This window comes from Eurosta solidaginis, chromosome 3 (assembly GCF_040869045.1).
Source record: "Eurosta solidaginis isolate ZX-2024a chromosome 3, ASM4086904v1, whole genome shotgun sequence".
Lineage (NCBI taxonomy): Eukaryota > Metazoa > Arthropoda > Insecta > Diptera > Tephritidae > Eurosta > Eurosta solidaginis.
The window spans coordinates 64,414,012-64,436,927 of NC_090321.1; the positions used below are offsets into that span (position 1 = coordinate 64,414,012).

Genomic DNA, 22,916 nt, shown 5'->3' on the forward strand with positions numbered 1-22,916 from the left:
AGGCGGATAGTTGCGTGTAGTGAATCATTTTATGAAGATCATTGACAAAAAATAAATCTAATAGAGAAGAGTTAGTATTTGTGAAATGCGTTGGTATAGCACAGTTTGTGGGAAAAAGTCCCAGAGATTCCATGTTTTGTTTTAAAGTGGCATCCACCAGTAGGTTACTATTAAAATCTCCAGCGATGATAATATTGTCATAGTCTAATAGTAACGATTGAAGAAATTCAATAAACGCGGAAAAATCTATTAGTCGATTCGGTCTATATGCACAGCCGATAAGCAGCCTACTATTATTATCAGAAAACATATGAACAAACACATATTCCACAGGATCACCTGGACTAGAACAACAACACAATTTACAGGACACACTACTCTTTACATATATCGCAACACCACCACCATGACCACTTCTATCAACTCTGAAAAGTTGGTAGCCATTTATCTTCACCATATCATTTCTATGAAACGAAGAAAACCATGTTTCTGAAACACATATGACATCAATATCGGAGCCTTCTGACAGAAACCTCAACTCGTCAAGATTTTTATAAAGGCTTTGCGCATTGATATGAATAACTTTCAGCCCGTTGGCTTTTTTGCTGACTATGCGCAACAAAGTAGATAGACAGTCTTTGGAACTCGGGGACACATTATCGGAGACCAACATTATAAAAATAATTAAGTGAATGATTTACACTGAATTTGGCTAACAACATAATTAATGATTTTGTGATGTTGTAGGTGGAGAAAAAGACAGAGAAGGAATAGATTAGAAGAGAGCAAAGAGAAATATTTATTAGCAGGGGGCTGTTAGTTAAGCCTTTGGTGGCCCTCCAGGGCGTTGTTCGCAACCGGCGTGACGTCTTCACGAAAGGAAGTATTGTTTTCCAGGTCGAGACTCTCGAGAAAACTCAGGCTGGGGACTGCTTCGGGTCGGTCGCCGAATTTTCGCTTTATATGCACCACACCCCGCATTGTGAACACCGATGAAACCTTTTTCCTCTTCTTTAGATGGATCGCAGCCTTGAAGATCTCATAGTTGTTTTTGGTCAGCGATGCATTAACAAAGATAGGCTCATTGGAATTTATTCCCACATGCACGAGTCGCAGCCCTTTGGTGTTGTTGTGGCGCCTGAAGCTCGCAATCGTTTTCAACAGCGTATTTCGGTCCGCAGGTGTGTAAAATTTAATGATAACGGCGGGATCAACCGTACCGTGGGGTAGTTTGCGTTTCGGCCGAAAAACACTTTTTAAGGGGGGTGGCTGTAAGTTTAGCGTGAAGCAGAGGTGGTGGAAAATCTTTTGTAAGTTTTCCCCTTCCTCGAAGGGAATCCCATGAACTCGGACGTCGCATGCAGCAATTTGGAGTTCTTGCTTGGATATAAAGTTTTCCTGCTTACATACTCTCTGTTTTAGTGTGGCTATTTCATTTTCGAGGTGCCCAATCCTCTCAAACATACCCTCCATGCGATTAATTCTACCACTTAACTCGTCTAACTCCTTCTTCAGGCCTTCAAATTTATCTTCCAGTTTTCTGCATGTAAACTCCATCATACGCTTTTCTGCTTCCATTATTTTATTGGACAACGAGTCATTGTACTTTATGAGTCGTTGGTCGATTGTACGGATGAGGTTAGGAGATGTATCGCTTAGACGAGGAGCCTTTTTAATTGTTTCAGCTTCATTGCCCAAGGTCTCGCCACGACGCTTTCCAGAATTTTGAGACATAGTGTTCCAAAAAAATACTCCAAAAAATAGATGAGTTGGAACCAGGTGGCAGCACAGGCGTAGATGGTATAATTTATTTTAGGCTATCAACCGATAGATGGCGCGAATGCGATTGTTGAATTACTGAAAGCTTTCTGCACAGGAATTGGCGGGAGATTTTCAGTTGTTGGTAGCTATGTATATTATCAAACTTTCTTTGTTGTACCACTGTTGTTATTGTATTATGACAATTGTGATTCTCATTAAATTCACTACAAATTATGAGTTTCAGCTGCACTCCGTGCTCCACACTTTGGGAGTTGCTAGAGATGTTGATACTTTTGAAAGTTTATCTTAAATTCTCGACAGAAATGATTAAATTTTTGAATTATTTACGCGCTCACTTTTAAACAATACTTCACACGAACAGAGTTGCCAATCAGTTCAAGATGGTGTCTCTTTCTTTCGGCATTGCCTTCACGTATAGCAGTCGTCGTTGCCTTTACTGCTTCACAGAGAGTTTCAACTGCTCCGCTCACATACACAGTTGCCTCAATACATCCTTTTAAACCATTTGCAATGTTTTTCATATGTTTTGTTTGCTCGTCAATGTTGGCCTTAAAGCAATCAGTTGCAGAAGGCTCAGACCTTCGCGAGCGAGATAATGCAGCAGCTCTACTTGTAGATGGCTGGTCATCATCACTTGATGAATCTGAAGGTGTCTCGCTTTCTGCAGCCCCGTAGTCTTTTGTGTTTGGAACACCTTTCACAGAAGTAATCAAGTTACATAAACGGGCAATTGCATCTTCTGTTGGGGTTAGTACATATTTGTTGTATGGTCCACCTCCAGTTGCCCTAGCTTCTTTGCTGTTATGAACGAGTTTCCTTTTTATAAAGGCTTTCCAATCTATCCAAACCTGCCAATTGTACAAATTTAAATAAGTATAAGAAAATACACAAATTATACAGAAAAAATTTAATTTTGCACCTTTTTCCAGCCAGAAATATCCTTATGAGGTGGGCCATGCTCGTTCAATTCCACTACCACCTCCGCCCATAGTGCATCCACTTTCAACTTGTCACCTTTAATGAAACCCTTTGCAATATGTGGGTGCTTCTCCATAAATTGCAGTAAAACTGTTTCTTGGCGTACATTTTTATGCTTACCCCTAAAGTATTCAACGTTAATTTATTAAATTGGCGTGTGTTTATTGCGATTTAGTTAACTTACATGTTTTCTCTTGCCAAATTCACCAATTCGAATTGAAGCGAATGCTAACCGAATGTTATCTTGTGAATTCGTTTTCTAGAACATGCCAAATCACAGGGCGTTCATTTTGAAAAACATGTGAAAATAAAACAGTGGAAGTGAAACACAGAACACCTTTAGTCGAATTCAAAATGATTTTGCTTGATATTCACTCGAAAGTGAATTACAGAACCTGCCTGTTTACTCTTATATTTTTACGATTTTTTTGTTTTAAACTTTAATTTTACCTTTAGACGTATTTTTTTGGCTTAAGTTTATTTAAACATTTTAAAATTTGGGTATATTTAATTAGTATTTCATTTCTGTATGATCATATTCGCTTTTTCATTTTGTTTTTGTCCATTTTCCTTGCCTATTGTACTAATTTTCCTTTTACCTTTTAATGTTTTTTAATATTTTTTATAAATTTATATTAATTGTTTCGTATTTATTTTAGGCGCTCAAATGGCATTAGCTTTTTTTTATTTCTAAAAGTGATTAATGCCTTATTGCTTTTCTACTACGAACGTATCTTTCAATAATATAATTACAAGCTTAGCCTTCACCCTCCACGCGCATTTGCCTTAAATGCGCAATTTCACACAAAACAGATTTAACAAAATGTAAATAACGCCTACCAAGATGTTGTAGAAAATTTATTGTTTGTATAAAAGCTTAGCACGTGTGATAAATGGATTGCCACTCACAACAAGCAAAAACGCAGCACGAATAATAAAATTAAATATTTATATAGTGAAATTACTCTATCCGACACAGTAAATGAGTTAATCGAAGTGACAGTTTTTTAAAGCGAGCTTGCAAAAAAAAAAAAAAAATGCACCATACATTTTAATAATATGTGAAGGAGAGGCAATAAGATGATAAATGATGATTCAAATGAGTGGAACTAATATTTAGGAAAACAACATTAAAACGGAAAAAATTGAAAAGACGGATTTCAATCATCTCGTATACGGAAAAGACAAATTTATAAATTCATTTTTAAAATCTTGTATAAATTTGTCCATGTTCGAAAATTCGAAGTTATGTACAATTCATAAGTAAAATGACTTTATGTTACAAAAATTAAATATAGTCATATATAAAATAATATCGATAGCATATTTTTCATATTCAAAAAAAATTTGTGTAACTGAATTTTTTAAGTTGGAATTCCTATATTCAAGATATTCATAAAAATTAATTTAAATAATGAACGGCGGAGACGTACTTTAAGAAAATAAAAATTTAGAAAATAAACAAAATATGTTGTAAAAGTAAATACCAGTTTGATGCTAACAATTTCAGTGCTTGTTTTAATTGAAATTTAATAATACTATCATGGCTTTGGAACAATTTTTTGTAATTCTTATTGTTGAATTTTTCCTTCATACTTAAAAAATGTTTAAATTAGAATAAAACTGCTTTTTGATGATATCGAAAATTATTTAAGTGAAATGCAAAATATTTTTCAAACTACAATAAACGAATTTAGGGAAATTCCGCTTATTCCAAACCTTCTGCTAACGTTCGAATCGCTAAACTGTTGAATAAATAACTCTAATATTCAATAATGCAAAATGGTCTTTATTAGACTACTTTGAACGTGCTTCACAATAACACTTATACTTGTCGTTGTTGTTGTAGCAATGCTCGCCCCACCTAATAGCCGCGACCGATCACAAATTGTCATCAATATCCTCTAACGAGATTCCAAGGAAACTTGCCGTTTCAACAGGGGTGGACCATAAGGAAAGGGGTGTTAGAGGCGTTGGTTCCACATTACAATTGAAGAGATGGTTGGTGTCATGTGGGGACACATTGCAAGCGGGGCATACATTTTGTATGTCGGGGTTGATTCTGGATAGGTAAGAGTTTAACCTGTTACAGTATCCAGAACGAAGTTGAGCAAGAGTGACACGCGTTTCCCTGGGGGGTATGCGTTCCTCTTCCGCAAGTTTTGGATAATTTTCGTTAAGTACTGGATTCACCGGGCAATTCCCGGCATAAAGGTCCGACGCCTGTTTATGGAGTTCACCAAGGACCTGCTTGTGTTTTTCACTTCATACGGCTGGGTTCTCAGGTGCCGTATTTCCTCAAAATGCTTACGGAGATGACTCCTTAAGCCCCTAGGCGGAGCTGGTTTATCAATCAGATGTCTGTTGGGATGCCCAGGTTTCTGGGTATTCAACAGGAACTGTTTGGTCAGCATCTCATTTCTCTCCCTGATGGGGAGTATTCTCGCCTCATTATGCAGATGGTGTTCTGGGGACATAAGAAGACAGGGAACAATTGCGGCTGCGTGCTCACCAAAATGTAGATCCTGATCAAACGTCACACCTAAGATTTTGGGGTGTAGGACAGTCGGTAGCGTAGTGCCATCGACGTGGATATTCAAAATGGTCGACATTTGGGACGTCCATGTTGTAAATAAGGTCGCGGAAGATTTAGTCGCCAGGTTTCGCGAGGCGAAAAAACTGGAGAGATCAGGGAGGTAGCCGTTTATTTTATTGCATAGCTCATCGATCTTTGGGCCTGGGCCTGTGGCCATTATTGTGCAGTCATCGGCGTAGGAAACGATTGTGACTCCTTCCGGTGGTGAAGGTAGCTTAGATATGTAGAAATTAAACAAAAGTGGGGATAGGACACCACCCTGTGGCACCCCTTGTTTAATTCTCCTTGGTTTTGATGTTTCGTTTCTAAATTGCACCGATGCCTGCCGACCACCCAGATAATTTGCGGTCCACCTTTTAAGACATGGGGGAAGGGTAGACCCTTCCAGGTCCTGCAGTAACGAGCCATGGTTGACCGTATCAAAAGCTTTTGATAGGTCTAGCGCTACGAGTACTGTTCTATGGTGGGGGTATTTATTTAAACCGCAATTTATCTGGGTGCTAATGGCATTTAGCGCGGTGGTAGTGCTATGGAGTTTTCTGAAGCCATGCTGATGAGGGGCTAGCTGCAAATTTGCTTGGAAATAAGGGAGCAAAATGGCTTCAAGCGTCTTTGCCCCTGGCGATAGGAGAGATATCGGACGATACGACTCACCTATGTTAGCTGGTTTCCCAGGCTTTAGTAGCGGGACCACCTTGGCTATTTTCCATTTCTCAGGTATGACAAAGCTGGAAAGAGACAGATTGAGGACATGCGCTAAATATTTGTAACCTCTTTCCCTAGGCTTTAAAGCATCGGCATGGCTATACCGTCTGGGCCCACTGCTTTGGATGGTTTAGCACGACCAATGGCGTCCTCAACCTCTTTAGCGGTGATGGTGATTGGTGACGCGCTGAATTTGTGTTTATGTGCGTGTCTATTGGCTCTCCATCTATCTTTGTCGACCGTAGGATGCATTATATATTGTCGGCAGAAAGCGCTCGCGCATTTTTTCGCGTCCGACAGCACTTTGTCGCCGAAGGCGATGGAAACTTTGTCTTTGTGCTTAGTCGGATTCGATAGGGACTTTACGGTGGACCAAAGTTTACCCACACCGGTAGAGAGGTTACAACCTCTTAGGTGCTCCTCCCATTTCGCCCGCTTGTGTTCACCCACAAGCAATCTGACGCGTTGGTTTATATCCCTTATTTGGGGGTCGCCTGGATCACGCTGTCTTATAAGGTCACGTTCTCTCGCTAAGTTTACGGCCTCCGCCTGGAAGTGGGGCCGGATTTTGGGCATTCTCCCGGCGGGAATGAAATGTGCCGAGGCGGATTTAATGACTTTACGGAAGGCACGCTCCCCTTGGCGGGCATCAGTCTTGATAGGGAGGGCAGCTAGGCGGCTGTCTGTAAAGGATTTATATTCTTCCCACTTTCCTTTTTTGAAGTTTATGAAAGTGCGTTTTTCAGTGACGATGAAGTCGGCGGTACGCTCAAGCGAAATAAGTATGGGCAGGTGGTCGGATGCCAATGTTACCATCGGCTGCCAGTTGACGCAGTTTACGAGTTCTGCGCTCACGATTGAGATATCTGGCGAGCTGTGACAGCTTCCTACCACACGTGTGGGGGCGTCTCCGTTTATTGTGCAGAACGTCGTTTCTTCTATTTGATCCGCCAACATCTCACCCCTACTGTCCGCCCGCAAGTTTGAATGCCATAGATCATGATGGGCATTGAAATCGCCTAAGATAATGCGATTGTTGCCAGTGAGTAAGGCCCTGATATTAGGGCGGTATCCACTGGGGCAACAGGTGGCAAGAGGGATGTAGATGTTGATGATTTCTAGGTTTGCATCGCCTGACCGGACAGATAGGCCTTGACGTTCTAAGACATTGTCCCTGCGGTCGATGCCAGGATCAAATATATAATATTGCACAGAGTGGTGTATGATAAACGCGAGACCGCCTCCATTTCCGCTCTCGCGGTCTTTCCTGTGGACGTTATACCCAGAGCAGATCTTGCTGTGAGTTTAGTCTCTTGAATCGCAGCAATGCGGATGTTGTGCCGCTTCATGAAATCGACTATCTCCGTAATCTTCCCAGTTAGTCCATTACAGTTTAACTGCAGAATTCTGAAGTGCATAAGGGGAGACGTCGCCACTCTGGGGGTAAGTGACGGGTGACTACGCCTGGGTTGTGGAAGGCCAGGACGCAATTGCTGTTGTGGCCCTGGGACTGGGCGTACTTGGGCAAGCATTGGGGTACCCGGATGATTTGGGTTTGCGACCTGACAACATGGCGCGATGAAACCCGTCGGGGGGTTGCCGTCGCGGAGACCAGAACATCTAGGAAAGTGGCACCACCCAAGGCAGGAGCTGCATTGGGCGGATGTCGCAAACCTATATATTCTGTGCTGGCAGACGGTGCAAACGGAGGACTAAGAGTCTGTTTCCCTGACCTGCACGAAACCTCGCTTAGTTTCCAACGGTTCGGAGAGGTCCTTCCCAATTCTGACTGAGCTGATGGTGTTGCTCAACGTCATTTTGCACAGCCGTATAAATTTTGCGGGGAAACCAAATTCAGACATAGCGGCAAATAGGCAGCTCCTTTTCGTGCTGTCGAAGGCGGCTTTAAAGTCGACGAAGAGGTTATGTGTGTCGATTCTCTTTTCACGCGTTTTTTCCAAGATTTGGCGCATTGTGAAAATCTGGTCGATGGTAGATTTACCAGGTCTGAAGCCGCACTGATAAGGTCCAATCAGCCGGTTCACGGTGGGCTTCAATCTTTCGCACAATACACTTGAAAGGACCTTATATGCGATATTAAGAAGGCTGATTCCACGATAGTTGGTGCATTTTGCAGTGGACTGGGCAAGGAACACTTAGATTCCAATCGTCGGGCATGAACTCGTCCGCCCATATTTTGCTAAGAAGCTGCTGCATGCGCCTTACCAACTCCTCATCGCCGTACTTGAATAGCTCCGCAGGCAATCCATCAGCACACACGGTCTTGTTGTTTTTCAATATATTTTAACTTCGTCATAATCGGGCGGGGGGACATATATTCCATCATCATCGATTGCGGGATCAGGTTCGTCATCTCTGCACGGTGAATCGCTGCCTCCATTTAGGAGAGCAGAGAAGTGTTCCCTCCATAATCTAAGCACTCTCTGGACATCAGTTACAAGGTCGCCGTTTTCGTTCCTACAGGAGTTTTCCCCGGTCTTAAAACCTCCCGTCTGTCGCCGTATTTTTTGGTAAAATTTTGGGGCGTTATTCCAGGTGGCTAGTAGCTCAAGTTCCTCGCACTAACACCTTTCTGCTTCTGATTTTTTCTTCCTGAAAAGGCGTCTCGCTTCCCTTTTCAACTCGCGATAGCGTTCGCACACTCCTCTCGTTGCGCTCGCTTTTAACGTAGCCCTGTAGGCAGCGTCTTTTCTTTCGGTTGCAACGCGGCATTCCGCCGGTAACCAATTTTTTCCTCGGCGGCAGTACGAAGTGCTTCGGAGATATGCTCCCACTGATCCTGTATTCCTTCAGGATGAGTTGTGCTCTTAGAGAGCAGGTGTGAGAGTCGAGTTGCGAAATCATTGGCAGCCTGTTGTGATTGAAGCTTTTCGACGTCTAGCTTTCTTTGTGTTTTTGTTCCTTGGTTTTATCCGCGCTGAGGCGCGTGCGTATTTTGGCTGCAACGAGATAATGGTCCGAGTCGATGTTAGGTCCTCGGATCGTGCGCACATCTAAAACACTGGAGGTATGCCGTCCGTCTATCACAACGAGATCGATAGATTACGAGTATTTCGATCAGGAGACAACCATGTAGCTTGGTGTATCTTTTTATGCATGAACCTCGTGCTGGATATGACCATGTTTCGAGCACCGGCAAAGTCAGTCAGGCTCAGTCCGTTAGGAGAAGTTTCATTGTGTAGGCTGAACTTTCCGACTGTAGGGCCAAAAACACCTTCTTTGCCCACCCTGGCGTTAAAGTCGCCAAGCACGACTTTTATTTCATGACGGGGGCAGCGCTCGTATATGCGTTCTAATTGTTCATAAAAAGTGTCTTTCACCTCATCGTCTTTCGTCCACAGGCGTGAACGCCAGAACTTGGCGACAAAGTCTCTCTCACACCACGAAGGGGCTGATGCTCAGCATTGCTACCAACTCTACTACGAAGGTAGTAGTTATGAGTGGTATCAGCTGTTTAAGTTGTTGGCGCGGTGGGGCGCGAGCAGCAGCGGGTACTTGTTGTGGCTTGCTGAGCAGCGGGCCTGCTGGAAGGTAGTGGGGGGCGCTTAGGAGTAGACTACGGGACGCCCTTGGGCGTGAACAGCAAGGAGCCACAAAAGATTTATAAAAGTTACGTGGACGTCGGGTTTTGGGATCAAGCCCAGAACAACCTGTCCGATGCAACCATCCCTTGCACGAGACACACTGAACAGAGTATGACCGTCCTAAAAAGATTCTTTTCCGGCAGATGCAGCAAAACCATTTCTCAGGACCGGGGTCAGGAGGCGGACCCGGATTGGATTCGATGCCTTCCCGGAGTAAGAGAATATGGAGCAGTCCTGCTTCAAGGAGCTGCTGGGAGGATGACAATTTGTGGGAGGGACGAAACAAATTAGATGGGGTCACACTGAAATGACAGTCCTTGGTCGGGAAAAATCCCGAGTCGCTCCGGTACATAGAACCGACTGCCTTGGGAAGCGTATAACACTTATACTTCACAACCAATAGCGTGCTGAAATCAAAACTGCTTAGTCATGCCTCAGCTTGCGCTGCCTTTATACTCTCGGTTTCCTCGTTCACCCATTTCTCCTAAGGTCTAGTAATTTCGTGATCTTCATGCTTTATTATCAACCATATAAATGTATAGTTGTAGTTTGTAGCTATATGCGTTTGTATATGTGAGTACTACGTCGGCTGATAATGACATGCGTTTGTGAGTATCTCTCCGCTGCCTTGTATGCATGTGTGGCTGCTTAGAGTGATAATAGTATCACTTAGTGATGATAATATTCGTCACGATGTTTCATACTCGAAAAAAAAATAAATAAATTTCGGATTTTAGACATTCGAATTCATATTCAAAAAAAAAAATCCGAATTAATGAAATGAGATTTTCAAACATTTCGAGCTCCACATTTTTTTAACATAGGTGGAAAAGTAAATGTTAGTTTAATTTTAAATGAACCCATTGCTTGTTTGATTCAACTTTAATGCAACTATGCATGTTCTCTGCACGATTCACAGCGAAAAATTTAGACAATAATTAACAATTAGATAAGTGTAGTTACAACCTAACGCAGCTAAGAAATCAAGGGGCAATTAAAAGCATTGATCTCATTTCTTCTCGCACCAAAGTCAATTAAGCGGATTTTGTTTGCTTGTGTTGATCACGTATGAACAATATAATTAAAACAAAAAAAAAAAAAAACATGTAAAACAAAATTGCGAAAAGTAGCAACAAACCAAACCTTTCGCACACTTGGCGTAATGCCAAAGTCGTAAAGGACTTAATAAAGTCTGGAAGTAAAATATAAACAATTATATGCAGACAGGGGCAACGGGACATCCGACTGCAAATGATAATCCACTATTACACTGTGCAACAGCCCGCTGGGTATTGGACCAAACCCACTTTTTGTAGAGATTGAGGCTTATGTAGACAAAGTACTATCTCCGTTTTTCGAAGATGGCCTCCAAAAAATATATATCGGCTTTCGAAGTTCCAAATTCTGCATTTCGAAATTTTATTATTATTATTTTTTTTTGTTAACGCGTTCAGCAAACTAAAAAAGTAAAAATATGGTCATGGGCTGCCTTTTTCTTTTACTTGAATGGCTGAATTCTTTTAGCAGATATTACTTTTTATACTTAAGCCCCAATCTCCTCAAAAAAGTTAGGTTGGTCCAATATCCAGAAAAAAATTTGATTTTATTGCATAGTGTTAACACCCACCCTTCCTTACCTCCTACATAGCACATACACACACCTACATATTGCAATCAGGCAACTACTGATGTCATGATTGTGTAGACAAATGTATGCATATATACTTAAAAAAGTTAAATGTTTGTATCATACAAAAACTAAATTTTTTTGTTTGCCAATATCTTTCCCAAACACCTAAAAACAAAAAGCATTACAGCAACATGAAGATTGATAAACGCGCAAACCAAATATGCTCAACCTAATCAATGTTCTTTGATGTGCCAGGTGGTCAAAGTTAAGGTGATGTATTGATATTTGCACCGTTAGATCATGCAAATAAATAAAGTGGCATATTAATAGATAGCAACCCTACCAACAATAAACAATATATAGAAGGTCAAAAGCAACAGGAAGTAATATCAATATTAAAGCCATAGAGAACCGCAGGCCACGTTTCGGATATGAGACTCTGAAATGATGAGCTTTTGCGAACGGAAATTATTTTCCTGGCAATCTTTGCTTGCACCGTAACGGGCAACTCAGAAGTGTGATTGGAGTGCCAACATCAGAACGCAAAGGCAACATAGTGCACGCCATACAGACGTACAAATGAGCTTTTAGTAGGCACTCCTACTGTACTTTCTATAAAAGGAAGCAATTATACTACATCCGTGCCTAAATAAATATAACGCATTATGCATACAGCAACGGCAGTAAAAGTCAAATGAAGTGCAAAAGATGTGGTCATACAGCAATATTTTGTAAAAAGTCATTCATGCTGAAAGCAGCTTCGTTTACATTTACGAATTTTCACTCAATACATTCCTCTTAAATTAAAGAAAAAAATTAATTAGTATGATTCTTGTAATAACCAAGTAAAATGGTTTTGCACTTATGAATGCGATTCATACAAATTTTCTCACACTTACCTTCGTAATTGACTTGACCATCACCATCGATATCGGCCTCCCGGATCATCTCATCCACTTCTTCGTCCGTTAACTTTTCTCCCAAATTTGTCATGACGTGACGTAATTCAGCCGCTGAAATGAATCCATTACCATCCTTGTCAAATACTCTAAAGGCTTCTCGAATTTCTTCTTCACTATCGGTGTCCTTCATTTTACGTGCCATCATTGTCAAGAACTCAGGGAAGTCAATGGTGCCATTGCCTGTTATAGTAAGAGAAACAAATACATGAAAATTAATGTTATATTTTTTTTTTATTTATTTGTTCTTTATATTAATTTCCTTGTTCTTTATTTTAATTTCTTTATTTTATTTTTTATCTACATATAAATTTTAATGAGTTAAAGACGCCTTTCACAAACATATTTTTATTAAATTATTATGCTTTATTAACTATGATCGAAAAAATAAAAAACTACTTTCCGCGCTTAACCTCCGAGGAGATCTCTTCCAATTTGCGCTGTCCTCCATCTTTTAAGTATAAATTAAATAATATATTCTCCCCGATCTGATATTCGAGCTCGAGCCGTCAGATTTTATTTTTCTGTTATTATCTTATTTTATTTTTATCTTTATTTCTCATTCTAACTTTTATTTAAATTTAATTTATCATTATTTTTTTATTAATTTATTTTTTTTTATTTTTTTTTTCTTTTATTTTTTATACATTTTTTCATCTTTTTTATTTTATTTTTTATCTTTTTTATTTTATTTTCTTCCCTTTTTATTTATTTTATTTTTTTATCTTTTTTTATTTTATTTTTTTATCTTTTTTTATTTTATTTTTGTATCTTTTTTATTTTATTTTATATATTTTTTTATTTTATTTTTTCTTTTTTTATTTTTTTTCTTTTTTTATTTTATTTTTTATCTTTTTTTATTTTATTTTTTTATCTTTTTTTATTTTATTTTTTTATCTTTTTTATTTTATTTTTTTATCTTTTTTATTTTATTTTTTTATCTTTTTTATTTAAGTTTTTTATTTTATATGTTTGCATGTTTAATAGTGTGTTCAATTTTACTTCAGATTTTTAAGAATTAATGAGCTTAACACCGGTAAATAATAATTTGTTTTCAATTTTTTCGCATAAAACCAAAATAATAATTGAATAACAATTATTATTTACCGGTGTTAAGCTCATCAATTCTTAAAATTCTTTTTTTATTTTATTTTTATTTTATTTTTTCTTTTTTATTTTATTTTTATCTTTTTTATTTTATTTTGTAATTTTTTGTTTATTTTTCTTTTTATTTTATTTTGTATTTTTTTGTTTATTTTTCTTTTTTTTTCCTCTTCTTATTTTATTTTTTATATTTACTTTTATACTTTTTCTATATTTTTTATTTCATACATATATATTTTTTTCATTTTGTATATTTTTTTAAATTTAATTTTGTTTTTTTATTTCTTTTATTTTTTTATTCAATATTTTATTTTTTATTTTATATATTTTTTATTTAATATCTAGTTTATATTTCCATTTAATATTTCATTATTAATATTTTTATAAAAATTTTATTTTTTTTTAATATATTATTTATTTCTACTATTGTAATTTAAACAATTTTTTCATTTAAGAAAAAATGTATCATACCAATAGTAAGATAAAACATTTATTGTTAACCTTGAGCTCGATTCTAACCCGCGATATTTAACTTTTTATTTATTGAACGAATTTTCTCTTCAACTGTTTGAATATTTTTATTTTCAACTTTTTATTTGATTTATAAAATTTTATTTGTTTACATGTACACTTTTTATTTGTATAACACAATTTAAAATTTCTTTTGTTAGTGTTCATTTACTTTCCAAAACAACACTATTTTTTCCATTGATTTGTTCTTTTCAATACCATTTTTCTCTTTCTCTATTTTTCAACTTTCTCCACAATTTTTCCGGTCTTTATTTTTGTTTTATTGTTTCCTTACTTATTTGGTATTTTTTTATTAATTTAAATGTTTTGTGTTTTTTAAGTATAAAATGCAAAATGGTAAAATTTTTGACTTAACAATCCGAGTTGCCCATTATTATTGTTCGAAAACAGAACTTAAGTGGAAAAATACAATGGAGAAATAAAACAAACGCAATTCGCTCTCGATCGAGTTACAGAACCAGTTCCAAGAATTTTTTTTAAAAAGGAATCAATGCAAACTATAATACATATTGATATCAGATATTTTATAGCAGAAAAACATGAAAAGTTCCTAATTGTGAGCTATCCTGACTTGTGTTCTCTTTCAAATGTGATCACGTTTTTTTCATAAAATTTACAAAAAATCGGATGCAAAATACTTTTGTTAATAAGTGTACATATGTACATACATACAGACATATCTGCATGCATACTATAATAGTCATTTGTATTTACAAATAAATTTAACCACATTTATTTTAATTTTAAATTTAGCGACTTTTCTTTTACGAGTTTAAAGTAATTTTTTATGTTCGGTTTTTTTTTTTGTGTTTTTGTAGATTTACGAAATACCAACGAAAATGCCGCAGTTGAATGGCTAAATGACAGAAAATTAATAGAAAAGGGCTGCAGTCGAACAGGGAAATCGTCTTGTGATCATCGTAGCGGCTTTCCCCAACGAAGACATGCCATTCATAATATCGCTCAAATTTCATTCGTATTCATTTAAAACCCTCTACACCTTCGCATCACCGCTTGTCGTAACATTCAAAACTTTTAAAAAGCAAAAACGGCGTAAAAGCAGTCGAGGCCTGTTACAAAATCATGCGGAAGTGAGAGTGGGAGCGAGAGTTGACGTGGGAGGAAGATTAATGGAAAGAGGGATGAACAAGAAGAAAAATAGAGGATGGTATAACGAGGGAAGACTGGAAGCGAGGAGCACTTTTTGAATGTAGGAAAACCATTTATTGGGCAGGACTCTTCCGGGTAAACAAGTTTTCCAATAAAATAAAAATCGAATATTAGTGAAAAGTTCAAACCGGAGTGTGTTCGTTTTTATAAATCTTCTAAAAAAAATTTAAATTTAAATTTTTATATTTTATATTTTAAGTTTTATTTATTTTTTTCCTTTACTTTTTATTGTTTTGTTTTATTTTTTTGTTTTATTTTATCTACTTTTTTATTTATATTTTATTTACTTTATTTATATTTTATCTTTATTTTTTTATTTATATTTAATTTTTATCTTTATTTAAATTTTTATCATATTTTATTTTATTATTTTTAATTTTTTTATTTATTCTATTATTTTTCTAGATTTTTATATTTTTCTTCATTTTTCATTTTTCTATATTTTCAATTTTTTTATTTTTCTATATTTTTAATTTTTCTTTATTTTTTAATTCTTTATATTTATTTTTTAATTTTGTTTTTTTTTTTGGTTTGGTTTTTTGTTTTTTTCTTTGGTTTTTATTTTTTTTTATTTTTTTAAGGTATTCTTCTACTATTGATATTAGAGAAAAATTGTAAGTTTACAAACGGCGATGGTTACTAGGACATGTTTCTGACTTTCACTTCTTCATCAGCTAGCTTTTCGGGAGCTGAGCATTCAACTCGAATCTCCAACATTCATATCAGTGCAAAGGCAGATGCCTTTAGCTATTCAGCCATATGAATGTCCCGTTGTTCGCTGTACAATTGGTCTCTAAGAATTGCCTTTTTGTTTCTATTCCTTTTGTTCACCATTGTATAAAGCAATATGAGCAAAGCTCGCTAATTAAATACATATGGTTTTCTTCTACTTTTTTCTGTTTTTCATTTTCATGTTTTTTTTCATTATGCGTTTTTTTATTTTCATTCTCATTTTGTAATTTTTTTGTCATTCTCTTTTTTGTTTTATTTTTCAATTTTTTTTTTTTTTTTTTTTCTTATTCTTTGGTTTTAGATTTTTATTTTTTTTATTCTTTTTTATTTATAACATACGTAAATCTAATGAGTTTGAGACGTTTCTTTTATTAAATTATTTTATTCTTATTATTTATTTGTAATTTATATTTATTATTTTTATTTGTATTTTTCTCTTATTTCCACTTTAAATAAAACAAGTAAGGAAGGTTAAGTTCGGGTGTAACCGAACATTACATACTAAGTTGAGAGCTATGGTGACAACATAAGGGAAAATAACCATGTAGGAAAATGAACCGAGGGAAACCCTGGAATGTGTTTGTATGACATGTGTATCAAATGAAAGGCATTAAAGAGTATTTTATGAGGGAGTGGGCCATAGTTTTATAGGTGGACGCCATTTAGGGATATAGCCATAAAGGTGGATCAGGGTTGACTCTAGAATGCGTTTGTACGATATGGGTATCAAATGAAAGGTGTTAATGAGGGTTTTAAAAGGGAGTGGTGGTTGTTGTATAGGTGGTCGCCTTTTCGAGATATCACCATAAAGGTGGACCAGGGGTGACTCTAGAATGCGTTTGTACGATATGGGTATCAAATGAAAGGTGTTAATGAGTATTTTAAAAGGGAGTAATCCTTAGTTCCATACACTCAGAGAAAAACGCCGTTCTAAAATCCAGCACCACCGGACTCAATTCAAGATTTTCATGTTCTTACTTTTTTGTTCTTGAAACGCGACCGACCTGTTCTCAAAACAACAACCTTGTTCTTGAACTGACAACCGTTTTCTTGAAAAGAGAACGGCTGGTCTTAAAACATGAACAAATGTTCTATTAATGAGAACAATGTTCTTAAATTAAGAACAATGTTCTTAAATTAAGTTCAAGTAAAAAGAAACGGTAAAATTCGTGTGTACTACAATGTTAAATACAACATTTGGCGCAAGCTGTGAAGCAGTCGTAGTGGCCCAGCGGTTATGATGTTGTGGTTGCGATCGCGTGGCGCGAGTTCGATCACCGTCAAACTATAACATTTTTTAAAGCAATTCTTTAACTTTTATTTTTCGTTCAATTATTTTTCCATTCACTTATGCACAGATAATTCTCAAACTTGTTATGAAATGTTTTAAGTATATATGCAGATTTCATCTTCAAATAAGAATAATTTCTTAATAAGAGAAACATAATAAAAATGCATAATATGCATTTTTTCTTAAATTTTTGGACTGTAATAAAAATTTTTTGTTATAAATATTTTTTATTTATGACAAAAAAATTATTATTAATAAAAAATAAATGGGTACTTATTGAAAAAAATACTTTCCCGTCCCATTAATTAGCAAGCCCAAACCGTTCTTGAATTGAGAACGAAAACTGTTAAATCGACCACAAGTCGTTCTCGAAGCGTGAGAACGAAAAATCTTATTTTAAGCACAAGTAGTGCTTGAAATGAGCACAGAAGGTTCACACATCAATGCCAAACTGGTCATAAAATACGAACGGTGTGCTTGGAAAAACTGTTCTTGAAACAAGCCCATCGGTCATGAGTTAAGAAAAAACGTACTTAACAGACTTTTGCCAACGAATGTTCTTAATTTTGAACTTGTTTCGTTCGTTTTAGAACGATTTTTTCTCTGAGTGTAGGTGGACGCCGTTTCGAGATATCGCCATAAAGGTGGACCAGGGTGACCCTAGAATTTGTTTGTACAATACGGGCATCAAACGAAAGGTGTTAATGGGTATTTTAAAAGGGAGTGGGCCTTAGTTCTATAGGTGGACGCCGTTTCGAAATATCGCCATAAAGGTGGACCAGGGGTGACTCTAGAATGTGTTTGTACGATATGGGTATCAAATTAATGGTATTAATGAGGGTTTTAAAAGGGAGTGGGGGTTGTTGTATAGGTGGTCGCATTTCCGAGATATCGCCATAAAGGTGGACCAGGGGTGACCCTAGAATTTGTTTGTTCAATATGGGTATCAAAAGAAAGGTGTTAATGAGTATTTTAAAAGGGAGTAATCCTTAGTTCCATAGGTGGATGCCGTTTCGAGATATCGCCACGAAGGTGGACCAGGGGTGACCCTAGAATTTGTTTGTACAATATGGGCATCAAACGAATGGTGTTAATTAGTATTTTAAAAGGGAGTGGGCCTTAGTTCTATATGTGGATGCCGTTTCGAAATATCGCCATAAAGCTGGACCAGGGGTGACTCTAGAATGTGTTTGTACGATATGGGTATCAAATTAAAGGTATTAATGAGAGTTTTAAAAGGGAGTGGTGGTTGTTGTATAGGTGGTCGCCTTTTCGAGATATCGCCATAAAGGTGGACCAGGGGTGACTCTAGAATGCGTTTGTACGATATGGGTATCAAATGAAAGGTGTTAATGAGTATTTTAAAAGGGAGTAATCCTTAGTTCCATAGGTGGACGCCGTTTCGAGATATCGCCATAAAAGTGGACCAGGGGTGACCCTAGAATTTGTTTGTACAATATGGGTATCAAAAGAAAGGTGTTAATGAGTATTTTAAAAGGGAGTAATCCTTAGTTCCATAGGTGGACGCCGTTTCGAGATATCGCCATAAAGGTGGACCAGGGTGACCCTAGAATTTGTTCGTACAATACGGGCATCAAACGAAAGGTGTTAATGGGTATTTTAAAAAGGAGTGGGCCTTAGTTCTATAGGTGGACGCCGTTTCGAAATATCGCCATAAAGGTGGACCAGGGGTGACTCTAGAATGTGTTTGTACGATATGGGTATCAAATTAATGGTATTAATGAGGGTTTTAAAAGGGAGTGGTGGTTGTTGTATAGGTGGTCGCATTTCCGAGATATCGCCATAAAGGTGGACCAGGGGTGACCCTACAATTTGTTTGTACAATATGGGTATCAAAAGAAAGGTGTTAATGAGTATTTTAAAAGGGAGTAATCCTTAGTTCCATAGGTGGACGCCGTTTCGAGATATCGCCATAATGGTGGAGCTGGGGTGACCCTAGAATGCTTTTGTGCAATATGGGTATCAAATGAAAGGTGTTAATGAGTATTTTTAAAAGGCAGTGGGCCTTCGTTCTATAGGTGTTCGCCTTTTCGAGATATCGCCATAAAGGTGGACCAGGGGTGACTTTAGAATATGTTTGTACGATATCGGTATCAAATGAAAGGTGTTAATGAGTATTTAAAAAGGGCGTGGGGCTTAGTTCTATAGGTGGACGCCTTTTCGAGATATCGCCACAAAGGTGGACCAGGGGTGACTCTAGAATGAGTTTGTACGATATGGGTATCAAAGTAAAGGTAGTAATGAGGGTTTTAAAAGGGAGTGGCCCTTAGTTGTATATGTGAAGGAGTTTTCCAGATATCGACCAAAATGTGGACCAGGGTGACCCAGAACATCATCTGTTGGATACCGCTAATTTATTTATATATGTAATACCACGAACAGTATTCCTGATAAGATTCCAAGGGCTTTTGATTTCGCCCTGCAGAACTTTTTCATTTTCTTCTACTTAATATGGTAGGTGTCACTACCATTTTATAAAGTTTTTTCTGAAGTTATATTTCGCGTCAATAAAACAATCCAATTACCTTACCATGTTTCATCCCTTTTTTCGTATTTGATATAGAATTATGGCATTTTTTTAATTTTTCGTAATTTTCGATATCGAAAAAGTGGGCGTGGTCATAGTCGGATTTCGTTCATTTTTCATACCGAGATAAAGTGAGTTCAAGTAAGCACGTGAACTAAGTTCATTAAAGATATGTCGATTTTTGCTCAAGTTATCGTGTTAACGGCCATGCAGAAGGACAGACGGACGACTGTGTATAAAAACTGGGCGTGGCATCAACCGATTTCGCCCATTTTCACAGAAAACAGTTAACGTCATAAAATCTATGCCCCTACCAAATTTCAAAAGGATTGGTTAATTTTTGTTCGACTTATGGCGTTAAAAGTATCCTAGAGAAATTAAATGAAAAAGGGCGGAGCCACGCCCATTTTGAAATTTTCTTTTATTTTTGTATTTTGTTGCACCATATCATTACTGGTGTTGAATGTTGACATAATTTACTTATATACTGTAAAGATATTAAATTTTTTGTTAAAATTTTACTTTAAAAAAAAATTTTTTTTAAAAGTGGGCGTGGTCCTTCTCCGATTTTGCTAATTTTTATTAAGCGTACATACAGTAATAGCAGTAACATTCCTGCCAAATTGCATCATGATATCTTCAACGACTGCCAAATTACAGCTTGCAAAAGTTTTAAATCACCTTCTTTTAAAAGTGGGCGGTGCCACGCTTTTCGTCGCTTTATTTGTCTTTTGTAATGAATTATCGCACTTTTTCGGTTTTTCGAAATTTTCGATATCGAAAAAGTGGGCGTGGTTATAGTCCGATATCGTTCATTTTAAATAGCGATCTGAGATGAGCGCTCAGGAACCTACATACCAAATTTCACCAAGATACCTCAAAATTTACTCAAGTTATCGTGTTAACGGACGGACGGACGGACGGGCATGGCTCAATCAAATTTTTTTTCGATCCTGATTATTTTGATATATGGAAGTCTATATCTATCTCGATTCCTTTATATATGTACAACCAACCGTTATCCAATCAAACTTAATATACTCTGTGAGCTCTGCTCAACTGAGTATAAAAAGAATATAGTAATTGTTTTGGGTTTTTCAATTATATTGTTTATATACTGTTTGATGATATAAACAAAAGATGAATATTACTGTAATTTCTTAAGTACATATTCTAAATCCGAACATGCGCTTCTTACTACCTATATTATCGAAAGTTATTTTATTCGATTTTTATGCAAACTATCCCACTATGCAGTTCTGACGTTAGCTTATTTATTTTGTTCCTATGTAAATTTTTGGATTATTGCTGATGATGCTGCTAAAGGCTGCCAGCAATGTTTTTGCACAAAAGTAAAATAAATCGAAAATGAACGTGAAAGTATAAGTACAAGAAAAGTATGTACATACGTTGATTGCCGAAAAATTTGCAGTTGTTTGAAGAGTACGTCGCCACTGTTATAAATAACTCAAAAACAACGCCAATGATGAGTTAAATTTAGATGGGGAAAAGCGAAACACGAATAACGAATATTTACGTGAAAATTAAAACAGAAATACATACATAACAAGAAACAAAGAGCTACAAAAAAAAACAACAGAAAAACAAAATTAAAGAAATTGGAAATAAAATAAAAACAATAATTTTCTTTGAAATTAATAAACATGATTTAAAATATGAAGTTTGCATTTTAGAAAACTCAAAAACGTTGAATGAATTTTAGAAAAGTCAACTGGATTTTCGAAAACGTCGAGTGGGTTTTAGAGAAGCGAACCGTATTTTAGAAACCGTTGTCTAAATTTTAGAAAAGTCAACTGGATTTTGAAAAACCTCGATTGGATTTTTGAAAAGTTAACTGGATTTAAGAAAACTCCGAACCGATTTTAGAAGTCAACATCAAAGTTATTCTAGAAAAGTCAACTGAATTTAATAAAAATCAACGGGATTTTTAAAAAACGCGGGTCAACTGGGTTTTAGAAATCGTTATTTCAAATTTGGAAAAAGTAAATTGGATATTATTATTGGAATTCAACGTTTTCCCAAATCCGATTGGCCATTCCAAAATCCTATTACCGTTTTCTAAAATCCCATTGACTATTCTCAAAAAATTCAACTTAGAATAGTGTAACTGTTTATTGGGTGCATTGTTATCGCTCTTCAGTGGAATATATTTAGGCCTGTTCCTGTACATCATATGAATTCGATGTATTTTGGAACAATTTTCCGTCAGCCTTAGCTTTGGCTTTTGAGTCAAACCACAGTTTCGGCGCTGTGCCATCTTCAGTGCGAGTTTTTGTTCTTAACTCTCTTCGAGAACGGAATACGGCACTGAAAATAGTACATCGTCGAAACCGGCTTGTGTCCAACAAAATTTTACAAAAAATGACGGTGAATGGGCCTTTTCTTCGAGAACAAAAAGTGGAACTGAAGATGGCTCAACGTTGACTACCAAATTTGATAATAAATGCGGCAAAATCGTTCAAACATAGATCAAACTAGCCAACCTATCAGACAATCAACAAAACAGGGGCCATTTAACAAAACTAATGGTGTTTTCTTTTCTACACGAAAATGTCGCCTTCACGCCAACCCTTCAAAAAGTTGTGTTCTGTTGTAAAATCAGCTTAGCCTCAATAGAGGGTATTATTATATTTTCTCAACAACCTACCCCTAAAAATGGCCAAAACTGGAACATTACTTGCCCTCGCTGCTATTGACGGTGCAGAAAACAGCCCTGTCAATTAGCTGATGAATTACACGAAGCTGAAGCGAACGCTATATATGTACGTATGTGTCGCATCACTCAAAAACAGCGAACAACCACAAGAACTGCATTTTTTTGTAAAAATGGTTACAATTTTTGTGCTTTTCAAGTCATGCAGGGTCGCACTGAACATTTTAAGTGGCTACAATTTCACAGGGCGAAGTGAGAATCTTAAAAATGTTTGCCCCTGAAAATGGCAACATTTTCATGTAGAAAAGAAATCACCATAAGTCTTTTTAACACCAGTTTATTTTCAGAAGAAGTTTACTTGTTTTACAATACTTGTGCGCATGTTAAGTGGAACGAGCACCAGGGTGCCTGAATTAGAATATTATTTAGAGATACTTGAAGTGAAATTGGAAATTTTTATCAATCCCAAAATATCGTTTGGTCATTGATTTTTCATACACTTGAACACATTTTTGTATGAAATTTCTGTTGCATTTTATCACCTCACAGAACGTGAATAGCCCTCTCCCTGATATTCTGAGATTGATGAAATTTTCCGATTTCATTTGGAA

The 22,916-nt window shown here is 36.6% G+C and overlaps 2 protein-coding genes across 5 annotated transcripts in view; both read right to left on the minus strand.

Moving 5' to 3' along the window:
* Cam (Calmodulin) overlaps positions 1 to 22,916 on the minus strand; it is a 122,522-nt gene that overhangs the window by 8,597 nt on the left and 91,009 nt on the right. For all 4 annotated transcript variants that reach the window (XM_067772056.1, XM_067772057.1, XM_067772055.1 and 1 more), the window contains one exon: positions 12,196 to 12,438. In XM_067772056.1, the coding sequence (XP_067628157.1) occupies positions 12,196 to 12,438 (243 nt within the window). The remainder of the gene's footprint in view (positions 1 to 12,195; positions 12,439 to 22,916) is intronic.
* On the minus strand, positions 806 to 3,975 carry LOC137243846 (uncharacterized). Its single transcript, XM_067772053.1, has 3 exons — positions 2,945 to 3,975; positions 2,702 to 2,882; positions 806 to 2,630 (listed from the first exon to the last, which is right to left on the minus strand). Coding segments are annotated over exons 1-3 (708 nt in total). The 5' UTR covers positions 2,947 to 3,975; the 3' UTR covers positions 806 to 2,105.

Bases quoted from the DNA above. Each gene is read 5' to 3' on its own strand.
- LOC137243846 (XM_067772053.1), bottom strand. The intron at 2,631-2,701 runs GTGCAAAATTAA...TACAATTGGCAG, and splicing joins ATATTTCTGGCTGGAAAAAG to GTTTGGATAGATTGGAAAGC.